At 41.8% G+C, this 15,782-nt stretch overlaps 2 protein-coding genes across 3 annotated transcripts; both read right to left on the bottom strand.

Annotated features, from left to right (window-relative positions):
- Positions 1-41: 41 nt before the first annotated feature.
- plk4 (polo-like kinase 4 (Drosophila)) lies at positions 42-6,491 on the bottom strand. The gene is made up of 15 exons (XM_041061151.1): positions 6,316-6,491; positions 5,270-5,365; positions 4,884-4,979; positions 4,337-4,451; positions 3,246-4,224; positions 3,071-3,162; positions 2,452-2,798; positions 2,237-2,341; positions 1,968-2,070; positions 1,732-1,881; positions 1,421-1,649; positions 1,217-1,319; positions 982-1,119; positions 788-894; positions 42-475 (listed from the first exon to the last, which is right to left on the bottom strand). Exons 1-15 carry the CDS (start codon positions 6,343-6,345, stop codon positions 364-366), a joined length of 2,802 nt encoding a protein of 933 aa, XP_040917085.1. The 5' UTR covers positions 6,346-6,491; the 3' UTR covers positions 42-363.
- A 2,023-nt stretch (positions 6,492-8,514) lies between these two features.
- On the bottom strand, positions 8,515-15,389 carry hspa4l (heat shock protein 4 like). 2 transcript variants are annotated; one of them, XM_041061152.1, is made up of 19 exons: positions 15,283-15,389; positions 14,119-14,176; positions 13,815-13,955; positions 13,515-13,637; positions 13,332-13,431; positions 13,016-13,149; positions 12,683-12,927; positions 12,491-12,567; positions 12,252-12,403; positions 12,017-12,123; positions 11,671-11,804; positions 11,038-11,234; positions 10,647-10,721; positions 10,181-10,324; positions 9,714-9,839; positions 9,453-9,560; positions 9,239-9,358; positions 8,793-8,954; positions 8,515-8,703 (listed from the first exon to the last, which is right to left on the bottom strand). In XM_041061152.1, exons 1-19 carry the CDS (start codon positions 15,387-15,389, stop codon positions 8,515-8,517), a joined length of 2,499 nt encoding a protein of 832 aa, XP_040917086.1. The 2 variants fall into 2 exon arrangements, with proteins under 2 accessions (XP_040917086.1, XP_040917087.1); XM_041061153.1 differs by having other exon boundaries at positions 10,181-10,321.
- Positions 15,390-15,782: the final 393 nt, after the last annotated feature.

Raw genomic sequence — 15,782 nt, 5'->3', positions numbered from 1 at the left:
GCAAAGAGAAGACTGTAAAACAAAGTGCAGCAGTTCTCCACCCAGCCTCCAGATGTTTATTGCTTCAGCATTTATGAATCAAACATTTCATAGAATTGGAGACAGTAAAAAAAAGACAGACAAATATAAACATTTTAAGTAGGCCAATTGACTCTATACAAAACGTTTTCTTATTAAAATAAAAATATATCTTTTCATAATCTTAGTCTTCTGTACATGTAAAAAAAAAAACAAGGACAAAAGTATATTTACAACAACACCAGACAAAAGACAGTAAAGGTTTCTAATGCTACTTCAGTTCCCTGCCAGGCCTCTGTTATGTTGGGCTGTGTTTGTTTGTTTGTTTGTTTTAACCAGCAAATGTTACTGAGGTTGTAGGTGATGTGCTGTTGGGTTCGCCAACAGCCCGAGGATGGTGGAGAGACAGTGAAGCTTCTCCTTGACGTGGTCTGGCAACTTTTCGTTCTCCTTATACCTGCGAAAAAGGTAGACATTTCATTTTCAGTTTCAGCAAACATTTATCAGCAATCCTTTATTAGTTACTGTACCTCACAAGATAATTTTACATTGTATGAAAGTTTTTTTTCCCTTGTGATTCTATTTTTGTAACTGTTGATTGTGGGTCTCATTTTCAACTTAAAATCCTGTTGAGGCTCCAGTAAGCACTGCAGTTTAGGAAAGATTTTCATTGTGAAATATAATCAGATGTACCCCAGTTCCCACTGCCTTAATGATAAAGCTGATAAGCCCATCAAGTGACAGAACATATGTGCAGCATGTTTCATACCTGGTGATCTTCCCCTCTGGAGATGTGTAGGTGATGCAGGAAACTCCAGCCTGAACCACCAGCTGAGACCCGTCGTTGAACTGCACCCACACCTCTCCATTCGTAAGCTACAGAAACAAAAACAGACTCTATAAATTACAAAGGCAGTTCCTTTGCTGATTATATAATATGAGGTTCATTTATATACCAATTACCTGTGATGCCCATCCAACGTTGGGCACAAATATTGACTTTACCACTTTTCCTGTGCTTTGTACCAGGTCCTGTCGCACCGGGGAGCTTTTCTTACTCAGGCTGGCTGTGGTGAAATCAGACCCATCGTAGGAGATCATCTGAAAATAGAATTTTGAAAAACCTCAGTCTAGTCTTGCTGTTAAAGCCTCCGAGCCGTCCGTTCATCCATCCAGCAGAGTAAGGTGAGACACTTACTGAAGGAGTGATCTGTGGAGGCTGAGGAGGCGAAGCTGTATCAGGAGGCAACGGGTGGGAGGGCAGGGACGACAAGCCCGGCAAGTCTGGGTTGGCAGGTCTCCTATGAAGAATAACATGTAAAACAAACATTAACCTTCAAAAGGTGACGGAAAAAAGAAGAATGCAACATGGAGCGTATGATTGACAGAATTCTCCTCTCACCTGCCAATAGTTATGGGGAAGAAAGGCACGTTCTTGGCGCTGCGCTGCTCCTCTGCTGTGATGGCGGCCTCGAGCGACAGACACATGCTGTGGCCCTCATCGGACAGCTCCACATACAGCCTGCTCTCTGGGCTCAGGCCGCTCAGCCCCACCTCCCCCTTGACCGTGTACGACTTCCCGCTCTTCTCCACCACTCGCACCAGCTCTGACGTTTTGTGGGTCTTTGCTCCTACAAGCAACGTGTTTATGAAGCATTAAACACGGACTCAGTGCGTGTTCCCCCCCATGTTCCACCAAACATTTTCACTCACCATCATAAAAGCAAACCTCCAGGTCTGCATTGGGAGAGTTCTCCATCAGCATGACCTTAGCATACTTGGTGTAAAGGGTCACTTTAGGAGTCTTGGATTTCACAAGCTGCACAAACTTGGATGCGTATTGGTATTTCTTCCAGTATTTTTCTATGACCAAAAAAACCAACATCAATTAAAATTTCTAATTTTACAGCTAGCTGGTGTTATTGGGTGTTAAGTGTCTGTAACAGTACCTGGAAGGTCCTCATAGCTGCAAATGAGAATATCTTCCGGAGGAGCGGGAGGGCAGTCCAGCACAGGAAAGCCCTTTCCATCATTAGGCTGGTATATCGTCACCTACAAGAGACAATAATAATAATAAGATACAGTTTACATAAGTAATAATTATTAAAATACAGATTGTATTTTGTCAAAATGTAGGATTATGTTATGCTGCCCTCTACAGGTAACATCTAGTATAGTACGATTTAGAGAAATATTCAGTGACATATGGTGAGCTCACCATTGAACCATCACAAGAAATCCGAAGAACTTCTTTGACTCTCTCTTGACCGCTGTGGCATTTTAACAACTCCATACACACTTCACCTGTGTCCTGGATGCTCACCTGTATGAAAGACAAAAAGAAACATAAAATTAGATGTTATCGAAATGCCTAAGCTGTTCACACAGTGAACGTTTACAGATGATTGAAAAATATGAGCAACAATATCTTACAACGGCATTTTTGGTCTTCTGTCTGATAGGCTTCAGTCTGGATGCGCACAGAGGCGGGACTACGTCTCTGAGTGTTTTCTTCTCCTTATCTGTGCTGGGTTTGGCTGAAGAGAGCTTTAACTCCCTGCCGTGAGGAAGCTGGAACTCTGCTCCAGGTATGTTCTCCCTGTATGAGTCAGGGTTGGAGGAAAGCTGGTGGTGCAGGTGGTGCTGGTTGTGGTGAGGATTCACACCTCGGCCCACAGGTTTGTCTGTCCAGGAATTGTGAGCCCCTAAAGGTCCTCTGCTGCTGTGGAAGCTGCTACTGCTGCTGTGTGTGCTGCTGTCTGCAGGCCTCTGTCCAGAACCTGAGAATGAAAAAAAAAAATTTGCAATGTTTTAGCAGATGGTTTTAAATTGTGTTCAGAGAGCTTAAAGGTTCATTTATCACTTTTAAACCCCTTCAGGTTTAAAAAGGTCACTGGACTAGTCCCTGTATCTCAGGTTAAATCTGCTAATAAGCAGGGATCATTCACAGGCATTTGTTATTTAAAAGCTTTCCCAGTCAAGGTGCTGAAAATTAGCTAACTCAAATCTATCACATAGGCACAGATAATCAAAACACAAACATTTAATTTACCATCATTATTGAGCCAATTAGTGACTCCCTCCAGGTCTTGAAACTGCAGGCTTGGTGGATGTGCCGTCTGCGTTGATAATGAATACCCAGAACTGAAAAACAGTTAAATGAAATCTGCTTAGTGTCAGGTTAAATGTGAAAATGTGATTAGAAAATGAGCAGAGAGACTGCTTACTTTGCTGACTGTTTGACAGGAGGAGATGGGAGCCTCCCATGCTCTGAAAATGGGTGCTGAGTGGAGGACATGGGGAAGACTGGTCTTCCTACACCTGTCAAAGTCTCCTCGGAGTGGCATCTCCCCAGCTCATGACTTGACCCTTGACCTGATGCACAGGAGCCGGAGCGATCTGAAGAGTGAGCCCTCCTCAGGTATCGAGAATGTGGCTGTCCGCTCTCTCCACCATGAGCCGCCCTGCTCCTGCCCTCTCTGTGAAATCTGTCTGGCAGGACCTGCTTTTGCCACTGCTCTTCGTCCTCAAAACAGGCGCTGACGGGTTGGCGCGGAAGACATGGGATCGGAGTCATGCGATTAGGCAGGGCAGAACCAATCATGTGCTTGGTTCTCCTCTGGAGACGGGTGCTGCTGCTGGCTGAGGCGGAGGAGGTGCAGGCTGTGGAGATAGTGGCGATGCCGCTGTCCATGGATCCTTCATCCCCCATCCCCAGCTCCTTGGTCCTGACCAGCAGGCTCTGGGTCATGAATGGGTGATCCAGCACTGCAGAGAGGCTGGGCCTCTGGGCAGGGTCCTTCTGCAGGAGCTGATGGATCAGGTCCTGAGCCTCTAGAGAAACATGGCTTGGCATCTCATATTCCCCAAGAACCACTTTAGACAAGGTGTGCTTGACTGTGTCTGTGTCAAACGGAGGGCGCCCCATCAGGAAGGCGTAGAACATGCACCCCAGTGACCAGACATCTGATTCCAGACCATGAGCGCTGCGAGTGGCCACCTCCGGGGAGATGTAGTTGGGTGTTCCACACATGGTGAAGTGCTTTTCATTCGGGAGTTTGAGCTGAGTCGCCAGGCCAAAGTCTGCTATCTTAATGTTCATGTTGCTGGTCAGCAAAAGGTTGGACAAGGTCAGGTCTCGATGCAAGATGCCATGAGTGTGTAAATACAGCATTCCTTTCACTATTTGATGCATGAAGTGTCTTGCTGTGGAACAAAAACAAACCATTTTTAAAAACAGGGAGTTTGCAAAACTGACGAACCATTTACTACAATATAATTCATAATTAATCTTCTAAGTAAAATTCTTTTTCCTGACCTTCGTCCTCAGAGAAAGACATCTTCCGCTCTTTAAGGTAACGACTCATCTCTCCATTGTGGCACATCTCCAACACCAAGTACACATAGTTGCTATCCTCAAAGTAGTTGTACAACTTAAAGACATGACATGTAATACAACATTCATTATTACATCAAAGTGAGAGGACACAAAATCTAGAAAATATGTGACTGGATTTGAGTCTGAAATACTGTACTGCCGTAGCCCAAAAAAAACCATGGGACTACTAAAAAAACTGGAAGAGTGACAATAACACTGAACAAAGAACAATAAATAACCATGACAACAAAAACACAAAGCTGATATACACAGACTCAACTCAAACACATATTACACTGTAAATGTAAACTTTTTTTCATGCTCCAAAACTTTGTTACATTATGGAGTGAGGTCTGTTTTTATTGTACTTTTTACAGAGATAAAAAAAAATCTTAAAAGCAATTCCTCAGAAAATACAGGGTGAGTTTATTTAGTGAAATAATAACCAAAAGTAACATGAAATTTGTTGACTCCAGCTAACAAGTACCTCAAGTATTGAAGGATGTTTCAATCGGCAGTGAATCTCCACCTCGTTTGTCACACGCTGGACCATACCAGCTTTGTGCATTGCTTTTTTGTCAATCTGCAGACAGGGAACAACAGAGATAATTATACACCTGCCACCCATCGGATCATCAGGTAAGGTGCAGCCAACCGTCAGGTCAGATCTCCCTCAAAGTCACTGAGCTATTCAGAGCTCATTTGTGGGGAGTCAAGGGACCACAAGAATCCCATGGGAGGCAACTAAGGTCTAATAATCCAGTTCACACTTCAGCTGTCAGTCCCTACTGATTGTCTACGTTATAGGTAAAGCGTGCTATAATTACCTCTTATTACTGACAAAGACATAAATGGTGGGTGAGGGATTCTTACCGTTTTGATAGCAACCTCCAGACCAGTCTTCACTGATTTTGCCCGGTAAACACATGCAAAGGACCCCTTGCCAAGGAGGGTGAGGACTTTAAAATCCTACATAAGAGGAAAGAAAAATAAACATCTAGTTTTATAAATGATAAATTACTCTTGCAGAGAAATGTAACTGCGATTTCAGGCAAGAAAGAAAATAATTCAGTTTTGACCCCAAAACAGACAAGATCTTTAAAAAAAAAAAAAAGAAAAAAAAAGAAAAAGCATGATACCTCGATCCTGAACTCCTGAGCATAAGATAAACATTTCTCCTCATCTGTGCTGGTTTGGGGGTCAGCAGAAAGGTTTTGGAAGAAATAGTCTATAACTTGATCAAACATCGTCCCTCTAGCCTGCGACATGCTGTGTGTACAATAAAACAGACAATCCGGCCACTAACGACCTCGCATAGGAGAAATCCTCCCACAGCAAACGTTAACTGTCAAACAAGCCACCAACACCTGACGCCGTCATATGGCCAACCAAAACCTTTAATTATCCCGGCTGTCCTCCCGCTAACGGGGACCACTTGTAGCCGTTTCCAAGCAGCATGTTGGCTTACCAAACTGATGCACTGAGGAGGAACGACATTGTTTGTCCCGAGAGAGGAGGGGTAAGGTTACACACCCAGACACCCAGGCTGCTGATAACACGGCCAACACTTATAGTAATGATACTGATACTACTTGCAAATGCTTAAGTTAAAAAAAAAACGACCATTTTCAAGACATGCAACAACAAACAAGAAGAAACGTAAACCAATGTAATGCTAACGTTGCTAATTAAATGGCGTTCGTATCGTAGTTAAAGGCTTAGTACATTTCAGTTAAATGTATTAAACTTTGCACACATAATATTATTATGCAGCGACAAACGACGTTTAACCCACGGCTAACCAGCTAATTTAACAGCTAGCATTAACAACAAGCGTAAATATAACGCTGGATACCAGACTCAGTTAGCTAACAAGTTTGAAGTTAGCTTGTGGGCGTTAGCCTAAAAAAGGAGCTCACCTCAATTTTATCTCCGATCGAAACACTCATCGTGTCTGATTTTCGGCTTGCAGGTTTGTGTTAATGTTCCTCGATCGGCACGGTGCATTGATCGTCGGTACAGGAGTTCTCAGAGGGTGAATAAATGTTGATCTTGTGTTGCCCTCCAAAACTTTGCCATTTCTTCCATTTTGAATATATGCGCCCGTTAGTCCTGTGCCTACGTCACGTCGTCTACGTCACATGAAAACAATCCGGATTTGGCACGCCCCCTTTAAGGGCTCCGCACGTGGCCCCCGAGGGACTAACAAATCTGTATTGAATAAGTTATGTATTGAATCAGTTATGTAAGTGTGCTTAAACTTTTATACCTATCTTAGTTTAGTGAGTTTGCACGTTTCAGTTTACATCTCTAAAGCTTTGTGTATTGTATGTACAGTATTCACCCAGGTGTGTGCTTGCAGGCTTAGTTTTTGAAACAGGTTGCTCATTCATTATAGGGAGACTCAAAGTGTTCAAAATTAAATAAGTAAATAATATATCATGAAGTACGTAATGAGATGAGCACATATGGACAAAATCTTTAATATAATCATGATGTGGTGAAATTGTCCAATAGAATTTTGAAACTCATCTCATTCTAATGAAATGTTATTTCAACTTGACATGTAACTAATGCTTATTTTCATTTATTAATCTTATGATTATTTTATTGATTAACCTATTATATTAACCGATATATATTAATCATTTGGTCTTATTAAATGTACAAAACTAATCAAAAACATGAGTTCCCAGAGTCCAAGGTGACGTCTATGAATTGCTTGGTGTGTCCCACAGTCCAAAACCCAAAGATAATCATTTTATAATGCTATACAATGAAAAAGCAGAAAAATGTTCAAGGTGCTCAAACCAGAGAATGTTTGACATTTCTGCTATCAGAAATTACCTTAATGAGTAATGGAATACCAAAATAATTGCTTGGCAAAATATTGCGCCTCTAATCATATTAGTCAAATTCGCATAATTTGCTCTGCCATGTTTGTCTTGATAAACAAAAACTTGAAAATTGGCATCATGATATGAAAGTCACTGGAAAAAAAATGGCACTGTGAAATAAAACATGAAATGAAATAAAAATGACCAGCAACAAACTCTCATATTGTTAAAAGAAACTGGATGAATTGCCATATTATCATCACAATAAAGAAGCTTAGTTTTATTAATGTATTGGATCATTTTATAATTTCCTGGTTGCATTAAACATTTTATCTGTTGTTAATCACACAATTGCTAATTTCTTAGTGTCTAATAAATTTATTTAATTTTGAACACTTTGGGGTCCATACACATTAGGCCTTCAAGCTTAATTTTACCAGCTGGGTGTCAAAGAATGTCATTTTTTTTAAGCTGCCTCATCCAGTACTTAGACATGTGATACAGCATAGATTAGGCCAATTTCTTTCAAGTTCAGCTGCTGAAAATCAAATATCAGGGTAACGAAATTTTGTCTCACAGACAAACGTATTTATTTTGCCATCTTTAAATCCCATGACTTAAATATGGAAAGAAGCAAGAGAACAAAAGAGGAAAGAGGCAACCAATCACTTACTAAAGAGATCTGGTGTATCAAGCATTGCCATTGTTAACACTAGGAATGTGTTCTTTATGTACATATATATGCTGGCTGTTTTTATTTACTAAAATAGTATTTACAGTTTCTAAACATGGACATCATTTCATTCTCATTGAATACAAATATATATAATTTGTATTATTGCATACAAACTAATAGTCCCGCAATAGCCACTGTTCGGACAGCACTTACTATTTCCTATGAGTGAGAGGACTTACTGCTGATACTGGATGTTTCTGAGACACTTGGAATGCAAACACAAAGTGGACTTCACTGTGCGGTACAGAGGAAACAGTTTTGCGTCAGAATCCGAGTTTAATCTATTGCATCATTCTTTCATTTATTAAGTATGTCAAACCTTTGAGAGAATAAAGCACACCACTGTCACACATAAGGATGGAAGGGTGAAAACAAAAACCTCAAGAGGTAAAGTCCAATGGGGTGGGGGGGCACAAAAAACAAATGCATGAAAGAGGCTGGTAAGGATTCAGAAATGGTCCCATGTGTTGGTGTTTCTACTGTCTAAATGGTCAGTGATGGTAAACGTGGTGATGGTTGCAGAGTTTGCTTCTCAGACGCTGACCTCAGTCCACCTCCATCTCTTTTGTGCCAGGCTTTGTCTGCTGGCTTCCCTTTGCGTCTCCCTTCCCTTCTGCTCCTTGCTTGGCTGTTGGGCCATTATGAGCTCCGCTGTTTTGGTCATTCCCTTCAGGGGCCTCCTCCACTGTGGGCTTTGGCCTGCTGATCACTGGGTTACATACGTTATCCAGTTCCTGTTGAGTAATAAGTGTGGAGTGTGTTGGAAAAGGATCATCGCTGCTAAAGGAAGAAAGAATTACATCTTAAATAGTCAGTCACATACCTGTATTTTGGCAATGATGTCTGCTACTTTAACAGTGGGGTCTTGAGTTATAGTAAGTTTGCTCTGTGCATTCATCTTGCTGTTCATCCAGCCCATGCTTTCATTCACACACTTCTCCACAGTGCTCATTTCCTCTGCACTCAAATGTAGGTATCGCTCATCCTGGGAAGGAGACAAGAGACCAGGAATTTATTTTATAGGTCCCTACTTCATTAATTACTACAACATTAATCATCAGTAAATTCAACTTTATGTTTCTATATATGAAACCTAAGTAACTGCAGAAAGTGTGACACAATTAATATGACACAAATATTTAGAAAGCTGGAACAGATTTGTACAGTGACACTTTGAGAAAACAATCTTTAAAACGTGCCGTTACCTTTCTAATTTTAAAATATTTTTTTTATTACAAGGCAGAGTATCAGTAGATAAAAATGATTTACCTTCTGCCTATAGGAATCCACAAACTTCATGTAGAGCTGCAGTTTCTTTCCCAGCTCCTCAAAAGCCCTCGGTCTGTCCTCGTGCTCTCTGTGCCGATCTTGAATGGGCTGACCCAACCTCTGGAAAACAACACAGTTTATGTTAATGTTAATAGTTTCTGTCATTTAAAAAACATATATCCAAGAAATTCCCTTACAATAAATAAAACCAAACCTTGAGAGCATCTAGTTTCTCCTCATAGACTTGTTTTGGTTGGTCCTCTCCATCCTCATACAGCCAGTTCTCTGTGTCCTCCAGCATCAGTGTCAACCGGTTGCTGTCCTGTTAGTTAAGGCCAAACATTAAACAAGGAGATCATTTGCTTGGTACATCTTCTTAATCACACTAGCCTTTGCTAATGGCTAATAGTCCACCAGTAGTAAAACTAAGTATTATGACTGGTATCATGAAGGTATGTAAGAAAGAGCCACTTACCTCCTCCGTGATATACTTTTCATAGATGCCACAAAGTTTGTCCCGCAGATCGTATACATACTCCTCAACAGCATTTTTAGCATCGTTCAGCTCTTTCACCAGTTTGTCCTGTATAACCATCTGACGCTGCAAGGGCCAAAATATAAGGCATGGTAACAATCTCAGAATTAACATAAAATAATACAATTAAAACAAACCTATGCCATCAAAAATGATCTCAGAGTTTAACTGGCACCTTTCTGACAGGGAGTAGTAGTATTTTACACCAGGATACCAATTAAATGACAGGTTATAGATTTGTAATATTATGTACTAATGAAAAAAGAGCAACAACAAGTATGAGCCACCATGAGAAACAATCAGAGACCACAATAGTTTTAATTCCACTCTATACATTGATGCTCAGGTAATCAGCATTTCAATCAGACCATGACTCAGCTTTTCTAAAGGACACCAGTAACACTCACCTCATGCTCCACAAAGCTGTTAAGGACATCACTGTCAAGCTGTCGAATGTTGGTGGCGATGATGGGCAGATCAATACTCTTCACCTTGACTTTGGGCTTGCTTCCCCCTGCTGCTGGTTCCTGCTTTTCCCCGGAGGCACCCTCCTGGATTTGGAAACCAGAAAACCCAACCAGACTATTTAGCTGCAGGCCTAATATAACATATTTTGTAATTCTACAGCCCATTTTCTTATTTTTCAGACAAATGAGTATGATTCTATGTAATTCCAATTTGCAATTTCCAATTTGCGAAGCTGCAACAAAATAAAAGTAATTTTGTAAGGACAATCATCTCAAGAAAGGCATGTCTAAAAAGTGAAAAGGTGTCTTTTTTTGTTTAACAAGGTCTGATTCAGACAGGAAAATACAGAATACTGGTATTGGCTTCAGAAATAGCAACACATCCCTAAATTCAAGCCTTGCTGACCTTAGTGCTGGAGCTGTTTTCCTCATTTTGCTGATCCCCCTGGCTTTGGCCTTCCTGATCCACCTGCATTTTGGTCTGAGACACAACACACATTCAGCTAATTTAATTCAAGCCAGAATGCATGTAAATAATACAGTATTTGGATTTTTTGGATTATATCTTTACACGCATTCAAAACAGTTACTGTACTTTAGATAAATGTCAAGGAATTATCTTCTGAATCCACTTGTGTTCAAGACACATACACCTGCTTTTACTAAAATTGCAGTGAAACAGTCTGGAAATCATGGATATGAAGATGTGGAGGAAAATATTTCTCTGTGGATCAAACTGTGGGACCAACACACTGACTTTGCCATCACTAAAGCAACTTTGGCAAAAATCACCATACCTGATCCTCTGCTCTGCCTTCATTCTGCACCATTGGCTCAGAGTCAATTTGCATGTCCTCTCCCTCTCCTTTCTGCTTCTCAATCAGAGAAGCGCTGGATACACTGAAGATGCCATGGACATTGACCCGCACTTTGACCTTTACTTTAGAGCTGTCTCCATCTGGCTGGGGAACCACATTCTGTACCGAAAAACATCCTGGTAACAGATGGAAACAAAAATGGGTGGTCTGTTAAAATGCCTTGATTACAGGACCTCGACATATTCCCTTAACAGACAGGCAGAAGGCTGGTGATGGCAAATTACAAACTCGTAATCCACCTGAGAGTGCATGCCCTGCACACAAGTGCACACACAGACAGGACCCATCTGTGGGAAACTGTGCCTGATTCCTAATTACCAGGTACAGGTTGTAGATCCCTATAGGGACTCAGCCACAGTAAGTCATAGGGGACATGCATCAATCACCTTTCTTGCTGCAGGCATGTGTAGCAGGTAAAACACAGATAACTTCATAGTTTTACATCCTAAAATCTGTGGCTCTGCCTCTGTGTGGGCAGAAGTTACAGGGGACTAATTAGTGGGTTACTAACAGGCGTTTTTTACTTTCAGAGGCCAGAATGGGAACCAGTACCTATCCTGTGGTCTGGGTATGAGAAATCTTGGGGGTTACTGTAGACGGCTTCAAGGTCAAAGGGCTCCTTCTTGTGGAAGGTGATCACTTTGGAAAACGGAGCCGCATGATTCTTAGTGAACACTTCACAGTCTCTGTGGAAAAAAAAAATGCAGCAAAAGAAAAAGCAAAGTCAGGTTGTGGGAAGTCAACAGAGTCAGCACATACTGCATCTTAAGGCTGGCTGACCCAGCTGGATTTAGTACGAGAAGACAAGTACAAGAATGACTACAGAGAAGTATAGTGTCTTGTTTTAAGTTGTGTTACTGCCTTATATGGCTCATGAAGAAAGGTGAAATGTCTTTACCCTTGTCCATCCTCTGTTGGTGATTTCCAGCGAAGTGTAATGGGAAAGGGAACCACATCAGTGATGGAGAATTCACGCACCTTAAACGCTGGAGACAAAATGGCACACTACACCCATACAATCAGCACACACATCACACAAATAAACACACATTTACTGCATTATATATTGTGAACTATGTGTGTACAGTATATTAGAGCAAAAATATTAGCTGCTCGTGTTAGAAGAATTGTACCTGAAGTGCACAGCCTCTTGCTACAGCTTCGTCTGCATTGAGTGTGGTACTGATGTCTTTGCAGAAAAACTTGGAGATCCTCTCTTTGATAGCCGGGATTCTCGTGGCGCCTCCAACTATTTCCACTGCATAGATATCATCCCGGCTGAGCTCTGCCACAAGACACGCACAAGAGTAAGTCGATTTGTTTTTCACATATCACTCACACCGATAAATTCAACCAAACTTGAGCGACGTACTTGATTGTTCAAGGACTGCTTTCAGTGGCATTTCTACTCTCATCAGATACTGAGCGCACATGTCTTCAAAATGACCCCTGTAGGTTACAAGTGAAGGAAAAATAGCAATTACAATGCCACACAATAGTTTGCAAAAATCTGCACAATAGTGATACAAGCATTAAAGAGGAAAAGAACCGAAGACATTTATACCTGTTCATCCTGCTGGAAATGTCAATGTCATTCATGAAGCACTCTATGTTGAGAGGCAGGTCGGAGGAGTTGGCACTCATGAGCTTCTTCAGCTTCTCGCACTCCTGGTGCAGCCGCAGCAGAGCCCTGGGATTGTCCTTCACGTTGAGCTTGTACTTGCCCTTAAACTCCTCGCAGAAGTAATCCACCAACGCCTCGTCGAAATTGCGCCCACCAAGGTAGGGGTCAAAGGCTGTGGCAAGGACCTGACAGATCAGATTGACACTGAGCTCAGAGTTTGAAGTTACAGGTGTTGACAATAGAAGTAGATGGAAAAAAAGATCAAATGTTAACCTTGAGTTTGCCTTTGTTGAAAGCTGTGATTGAGACCTGGAATGATGAATGCCCCATGTCCACAAATACCACGTTTCTAGGCCGCTCTTCTGGAGTAGGAAGGTCCTGTTTGTAGATCCCATAGGCCAAAGCCACTGCTCACAAGAAACAGTGGGGTAAATCCAAGCTGAGGTACCGTCTAAACTGTGCACCTGCATATTTTACAATTATGATATGACCTCAGCAAAAGAACACAAAAGCTGTGGATCCTTACGCCTCAGTCCCATACACCCATTCCAGAAATTTCACTTTCACCAATTTATCCAAGAACCCTGACCTGCAGTGGTGTCATTAATTAGCCGCAAACAGTTCAGCCCTGCGATTTGAGTTGCGTCCAACACCGATCGTCTTTCTGCATCTGTGAAGAAACTCGGGACCTGTAAGACAGACCACAAGTCAATATGTGTCACTGAACCACTTTGTGAATTCAGCTGATGATCTTCAGTCTTCCATCACTCACAGAGATGACACAGTCAACCACCGGCTTCTTCAGGGCGCTCTCTGACGTCTCCTTCAGCTTATTGAGCAGCATCCCTGTGATCTGCTCGACTGTGAACACTTTGTCCTCGTCCAAATAACGCACCTGTAAACATGATACAATTAGGACCTTCAAGCCATTTAATTCGGCCATTCATCACAGCTGAAGTAAAAGAACAAAGGTGTGCAGTGACAGCAGAAAATGGTTGGGGTCAGAGAGAAAGGCATGAAAACAGAGAGCAGTAAAAAAAAGAACATGCTAGAAGTTTGTACAGTGCTTTACCTTAATTCCAGTGTTTCCATTGGCCAGTCTATGTAAGCTGTAAGGCAGTTTGGGTTTTTCCACTTGAACAAATGGGTCATCAAATGCTCTGCCGTGGAACTTTTTGAAGCCATGAACTGTATTTTTGAAGTTTGTTATCACCTGTAGTAAGAAAACACATTTCATAAAGACATGTTTTATACATGTTATGTCAATTGTATGAATAGTGGAATACAGAGACATTTCTTGCAATTTTAATGTGTAATGTTGCTTTTATTACAGACATGAGAAAAATTGCTGATTGCTGAAAAAAGGATGGTCTTACTTGACTCTTGGCTGCATTTCCAATTATGCGGTTTTTGGAGGCCAAAGACACACAAGCCCTTGATGAAAGACAAAAAACACATCAGCAAATTAGGAAGGCTACAACAGGAATAATCCTGTTAACAGATGTGGCAGACGAAGCAGAACTGTAATTGACTGACTGCTGCAGACAGAATCACATGTCGAGCGCTGAGAGGCAGATTTCAATCAGGGAAATTTCACAAGGGAGTCTGAGGCAGAGCCACAAACTAGGGCAGTGAAACGGAACAGTTCACCTTCAAAAGTAGGCTCATCCTGGCCAAAAAAATAAATAATTAAAAAGCATCACCTCCAAATCTCATTTAACTCCATTTAATTTGTCTATTAGGAGACGAACAGCAAATCACTGTGTTCACTGACAAAGATGAATGCCTCTTTTCACACAGAGTTTTAAGGATCCATTTCACATTGGCTGGCAGTGACAAGTCACTCCCTGGATTCACCTTGCCACAAAAATATCCTTTATCACTTAAAGGTGCAATGCTCCTTCTCCTTCCCAGCTCCAGATCCCTGTTTGCAGGATGCTGCAGCAAATGCATTTGTATGCAAAATGTCCCTGTAGAAACTGAAATGTCCCATTAATCTGACCCATTATATCCTCTATAAATAAAAGTATGTCATTATTAAGATACATCCTATGCTGGTCCTGCAAGACAGCAAGGATGTAGCTTGTATACGGGCCATAAGAGACGCACTATCGCCATGTCATGTCAAAACCGATGTATTTCCTTCTAGAGCACACAGTATAGTCACATAATAAACAGCTACATGGCCTGAATAACATCCTGTCTTCTTGAAGTTGCTTATCACGGTCAACTTTGAGGCGCACTGCGCAGCACCGTGGTGTCTGTCAGGAGACGTGACAACTGTCTGTAACACGAGAGGGTCCTTTCAGAAAACTACATGCGACATTTTGACCTACGGTAACCTGCTGTGACGGTGAATAAACTAGTAGTTACAGGCCTCATCACTACCACCATCACCATAACCACCACCACCACCATCCCTGCGGCCTCTATACCCCATCACCGCTCAGCCAATGCGCCCCCAGTCGCAAACATTGCGTAACAAACTCACAAGCAGACCACATTACACGGTGACGATGTCTGTCAATATTTATACTTACGGTGTGCATCTGTCACTGTATTCATTGGCAATGGTTTCAATGCCACCGCTCCTGGCAACAGCGATGTAACAATTTTGAAAACCCAGATCAATGCCTACCACTGACATAATGAGCGCTCCTAAATGCACCTCTTGCAAGTTATGCTCCGCAACGACCGCACTTGAAACCTATGAAAAAGAAAAAAATATATATATATATATTTATACAATGGCGGTCTATTCCAAAATAAAATGTAATTCAGCGTGTCCTTTGCTTTGGAAATACACGAGACAGCTACCTGAGAGTGCACTAACTGAATTACTAGCTGTTATGTAAGTCAAGCTGTTTATAGCAAACTCATTCAGAGTAATCCCGGGCAGCAGTGATGTCCACAGCGGATTCTCCTACTCCTAGGCGGCCCTAACATCACCCAGCGGCTCTGACAGATGGATGCTCCTCAAGCCCGCCCACACACGTCTCTGATTGGCTGCATCGCGCCCCTTGTCCTTACGTGATTGGTG

This window comes from Toxotes jaculatrix, chromosome 17 (assembly GCF_017976425.1).
Source record: "Toxotes jaculatrix isolate fToxJac2 chromosome 17, fToxJac2.pri, whole genome shotgun sequence".
NCBI classification, from domain to species: Eukaryota; Metazoa; Chordata; class Actinopteri; family Toxotidae; genus Toxotes; species Toxotes jaculatrix.
This window is presented reverse-complemented; position numbering and strand designations above follow the sequence as displayed.

Bases quoted from the DNA above. Each gene is read 5' to 3' on its own strand.
- plk4 (XM_041061151.1), bottom strand. From the start codon at position 6,345: ATGAGTGTTTCGATCGGAGATAAAATTGAG. The intron at 4,225-4,336 runs GTCAGGAAAAAG...TTTGTTCCACAG, and splicing joins GTCTTTCTCTGAGGACGAAG to CAAGACACTTCATGCATCAA. The intron at 1,650-1,731 runs GTGAGTGAAAAT...CGTTGCTTGTAG, and splicing joins GGAGGTTTGCTTTTATGATG to GAGCAAAGACCCACAAAACG.
- hspa4l (XM_041061152.1), bottom strand. From the start codon at position 15,389: ATGTCAGTGGTAGGCATTGATCTGGGTTTTCAAAATTGTTACATCGCT. The intron at 12,124-12,251 runs GTACAATTCTTC...GTATGGGTGTAG, and splicing joins CAAGAGGCTGTGCACTTCAG to TGTGCCATTTTGTCTCCAGC. The intron at 11,805-12,016 runs GTAAAGACATTT...TTTTTTCCACAG, and splicing joins CCAACAGAGGATGGACAAGG to AGACTGTGAAGTGTTCACTA.